Raw genomic sequence first — 4,545 nt, 5'->3', positions numbered from 1 at the left:
GTCACAGCGTCCAGGGAAACTGCTGCGACCCGTGGAGCTGGCCTGGGCTGCACCAGCCTCTTGGCATTTCGGGGTGATCTGGGCCGGAGGAAGGGCTTTCCGGGCGTGGGCTGGCAGAAGCCCTGTGGAGACAAGGTTAGGGTCCTTGGCTCTTGTGGAGATGGGAAGGCGCTTTGGGTCCCGGGGAGGAGAAGCTGCAGGTGTGGGGGCCAGGCCAGAGCCACAGGGTTCTGGAGGGACACGCGACCGACCTTCTGGGGTGAGAGGAGGCCGCACAGCCTGACAGGGCCGGAGGGGCCACACCGGCCCCGCCCCTTTGTAGTCTCCTTGCAGTGTGGGCGGGGACGCTGTGTCCTGACCCCAGGGTGAGAGTCAAGGTGGCCGCTCCTTGTCTCCCCGCTGCCGGACAGGCATAGGGATGTGGGCAGCCAGCCCCCCAGACAACACATGCGTTTTCCTGAAAGGCTGGAGAGGAGCTGTCTCTGGCTCTGGGGACTGTGCAGCAACGCCCAGCAGCACCCTCCACCCCGAAGTAGCTGTGGACAATGTGAACCATGGGTATGGCTGTGAGCCAATAAAACTTTATTTAAAAAACAGGCGAGGGGCCAGGTGTCCTTCACTGACCCCCTGCCGCCAAGGTCAGGCGAGCAACAAGAGCAGAGCCAGGGCTGAGGGTGGGGCAGAGGCGGGGCTCCTGGCCCAGCAGGCGCCCCGGCCCGCACCCCTGGCCCGGCAGGAGCAGGTCTCCGCAGCGTTTTGGCTGTGGTCTGGTTGTGGCCTCCACCCCACGGCTTTGGGTTTCTGGGGCTTTCTCCCCTCTCTCTGCTGCCAGGCTGCAAGTGCCACTCTGGTTTCTGCCTCGGGCCTGCTGAGCAGGGGCGCCGGGGCGCTGGCGAGGCCTGGGTCTGCTCCTTTTAGGTGGGAGAGCGGCGTGCGGTCGTAGGGCTGTCCTGCCCTCGCCCTCGCCCTCGGCTGGCCAGGTGCTGTCCCCGTGGGCTGCGTACAGGGCTTGGCACATGCAGGAAGGCGCCGTCCACGCAGCCCGTCGGGAACACCGTGGAAAAGGCACGCGTTCGGCGTCACGACCGCCCTCCCTGGAGGCCCCTGGCAGGGCTGCCTGCCCCTGGGGTCCACACCCAACACGGTGACCAAGGCTGCAGCCTGGCAGCCCCCCCACGCGCGGAGTCAGGGCCCAGCCCTGAGGGTTGTGGGGCAAAGGGCCGCGCGTGAGTGAGGGCTGGCGGGTGAGGGTCAGTGCCGCCCGTGCCTGACCCAGTTCCGGATGGTCCACTTCTGCCCTGAGCACCGCTGCACCACCAGCCGCAGCCCAAAGGTGGCATCTTTGGACACCTCCACCTCCAGGCAGCGGCCCGTGTCCCGGCTCACGATGGGGCCACCCTGGGGGGAGACTGAGTCAGCATGGGAGCCGTGCAGGGGAGGGGTGAGCCCAGCCCCAGGCGGCCCCAGCACGGCCGCTATGGCGACCCTGGGCCCCAGGTCAGCCCCTGCACAGCCCAGGACACAGGTCCTCTCATCCTGTCTCCCTCCCCTGTCCCCTGACCGCCACACCCGCCCTGCTGTCTGCTCTTGGGGTTGAGCGAGCACCAGGAACGTGTCCAGGTCCCTCAGCCCCCTCAGGCCCCCAAGACATCGGCGAACCTGGCCCCCGCCTGGTGACCCCAAAGCCGGCTCTGCAGTCCCCTGCTGGCCCTCGCCACCCACCCCTAACCCATGTCCGGGCCCTCAGGACCTCATGGCCCAGCGAGCAGCATGACAGCCCCTCCCTGCAGCTGGAAGCCCACACCCCACAGCCAGGGGCGGCAGGGAGCATTGGGGGCCCCGGGGGGGGGGGATGGGGGAGGAGCTGCCCAAGGCCCTGGGTCCAGACTGTGTGGGCACACAGGGCGCCGGGGAGGGAGGGGAGAGAGGAAGGGGCTTCTTTTTGGGACTTAGTGGGCCAACTCGGGCATCTGTCGCCTTCAGCCAGGGCTGAAGCCACCTGAGTCACCCCAGCCCTGCCCAAGCACTCCTGCCCCTGTTTTGGGGCGGCCACCGTGCCCTGACCCCACCGGTCCCTCACCCATGGCCCAGGACCGCCCCCCCCCGCTGACCTGAGTGAAGTCCCAGAGCCGCTGTGCGGGCCGCACCACGTCTTCGCACCTGCGCAGGGCGGGAGTTCGGCCCCGGCCATCGTCCACCAGACACTTGGAGTCAGGCAGGAAGGCGGTGGAGCCCAGGGGGCCCAGCTGCAGGAGGCCGTCGGCACTATACCGCACGAGCTGGGGGGACAGCGGCCCTGAGCGGCCCGGGCTCGGGGACCACAGTGGACACGAGGGGATGCGGACCCCACCCCTTGGGGAAGGAGGCCGTGGCACCTGGCTCTGGACCATGGACACGGCGGGGCGGGGCGACAGGCCCAGGAGGAGAGGCGGGGTCATGCCGGAGCAGGCCGGGCACAGGCCCTGTGCTCAGGAAGTTCCGGAGGGGAAGGCAAGCACCGAGGACGAGGACGAAGGCTCCAGGGCCCTGGACATCACGTGCGGGGCTCAGAGGCAGGAGTGGTGGAGCCTCCTGAGCCCTTGATGTGACTGGGCCCCTCAGGCTCCTCATCTGTGCCCAAGGTTGCCTGGTGCTACAAAGGCCCCGGCCCTCAGCTGCCCTGGTCCCCCACTGGTGACTAGCCAGTGTCCATGTGTCCTGGGACAAGGTTGAGGGACAAGGGGGCACAACAGGAGGCCACGTGAGGACAGCCACTGTCCCCTGTGTCACGGCCACCCTATGGCCACACTTTGCTCTCCCATCTACCAACAGGACGTCCAGGGATGGGACAGGAGGGATTTAGTAAGACCTGTTTTTCTTTGTGTTGAGACAGGGTCTCCCTGTGTAGCCCAGGCTGGCCTCAAACTCACAGCAATCCTCCTGCTTCAGCCTCCCGAGTGTTTGGATTATAGGCGTGCGCCACCACGCCAAGCTTGCTGGGACTTATTTGACCCAAGGCCTTGCCCTCCAGTCACTGTGTCGCTGCCTCCAGGGCACATGGGGGCCTCTGATGCTCACCTGGGAGGACAGGCCATGGCATGGGTACAGGATGGCCCGGTCATCGTCTTCTGCTCCCTGGTCCAAGCAGTAGCCACTGGCTTTGCTGTTTCTCACCTGTGGTCAGAGTGCTGGGGTCACCAGGAGGTCCCTGAAGTGAGCCTGGTGCCTGGGGACCGTCCTGCCTGGGGATGGGCCCTCCAGGACAGGGTGGCAGGCAGGTGGGCTGGGTAGGGACCCCGCGTGTCTGTGGGTGAGTGTGGGAACACTCCAGGCCCGCAGGCAGCACATGTGGAAGTATATGTCCACAAACATGCATGTACGCGTGTGCATCTGTCCATGCACATGTGCATGTGCACGCATCTGTCTACTTGCGCATGCCTCTGTGTGTGTGTGTGTGTGTGTGTGTGTGTGTGTGTGAGCGTGCGTATGGGCTCGTATGCTGGGGTGGGTGCACGTGTCCCCTGGAGTGTGCCCACGTGCGCCGAGCGAGGGCCTGTGGCCAGCGGTACCTCTCCGTACGTGAGGGTGTTGTTGTAGATCCTCATCTCAGGGTACACGTTCTCCAGGTACCACCGGAAGCTGCGGCACTTCAGCCTCTGGCGCAGGGCTAGCCTCTCTGACACGTCCCCGAAGTCCACCCCCGGGTTCTGGGGCAGAGACAGCAGGGGGGTCACATGTCCGGCTCTGACGCCCCTGCCTGGCCTGGCCCTGCTCCCTTCTGGGAAGACCTGGAGCATGGCCCAGCCCGGTCTTTCCTGGTCCGACATGGTGACCTTGCTGGTGAGCCACGGGGTCTGAACCCTGTCACTTTTGTGGTCTCAGGACAGTCCCTGAGCCTGCTGTGCCTCAGTTTCCTCACTTAAGGCTGAGGATGATCGCAGTGGTTGCTAGTTGCCCTGTTTGTGGATTAAATGGGTCCGGTCTCCCGTGGATCCTCGGATAACAGGGTGTGGGTGGCAAATGCCACCTCCGTCTGGGTCGATGGGGTGTCTGGGTGGGGGGTGCACACCGCACCCCACACTCCGCTGTGTGGCCTTCAAGGGACACTGCCACTCTGCACACTGCAGGTCAGCTCCTTGCCCGGCTCCCATCTGCACCCGTCCTGGGCCCCCTGACCGGGCTGGAGATGCACCTGGGTAGAGGGGGCCTCAGGCCAGGCTGGCCTCATCCACTGCAGGGGGGTTTGGGGGTGTGGTCCAGCCCAGGCCCTCCAGGTGGGTTACCCAAACCCTGGGCAGCCCTTAGTGGGGGACATGAGACCTGGTTCTGACTGCGGGTTAAAGAAAAGGGGCAGCTTCTGGGGCCCACAGGTGTCTCCTGGGGATGGGCACACAGCACAAGGGGACAGGTGGCCTGGCAGGCCTCTCTGCCACACCTGTGACCACCTGGGTGCCAGACTGGTGTGGTTTCCAGGGGCGCAAAAGTGGCTGCTGGGTGTCCACAGGTCCATGCGGGGTCACTGGCACAGGGCGAGGCTGGGGCGTGCCGTCTCCCGGCCCCTCCCCC

The 4,545-nt window shown here is 66.0% G+C and overlaps 1 protein-coding gene across 2 annotated transcripts in view; it reads right to left on the bottom strand.

Moving 5' to 3' along the window:
- Positions 1 to 553: 553 nt before the first annotated feature.
- The window catches only part of Galnt9 (polypeptide N-acetylgalactosaminyltransferase 9), a 50,397-nt gene continuing 46,405 nt past the window's right edge, over positions 554 to 4,545 (bottom strand). For both annotated transcript variants that reach the window (XM_013503535.1, XM_005402959.2), the window contains exons 8-11: positions 3,549 to 3,686; positions 3,058 to 3,153; positions 2,112 to 2,279; positions 554 to 1,398 (exon numbers count right to left, since the gene is read on the bottom strand). In XM_013503535.1, coding sequence (XP_013358989.1) covers positions 1,252 to 1,398; positions 2,112 to 2,279; positions 3,058 to 3,153; positions 3,549 to 3,686 — 549 coding nt within the window. In that variant the 3' untranslated portion in view covers positions 554 to 1,251. The remainder of the gene's footprint in view (positions 1,399 to 2,111; positions 2,280 to 3,057; positions 3,154 to 3,548; positions 3,687 to 4,545) is intronic.

The sequence above is a fragment of the Chinchilla lanigera genome, unplaced genomic scaffold, assembly GCF_000276665.1.
Source record: "Chinchilla lanigera isolate Chin_1 unplaced genomic scaffold, ChiLan1.0 scaffold00081, whole genome shotgun sequence".
NCBI classification, from domain to species: domain Eukaryota; kingdom Metazoa; phylum Chordata; class Mammalia; order Rodentia; family Chinchillidae; genus Chinchilla; species Chinchilla lanigera.
The sequence above is the reverse complement of the archived record's forward strand: the minus strand, read 5'-3'. Positions and strand labels throughout refer to the sequence as shown.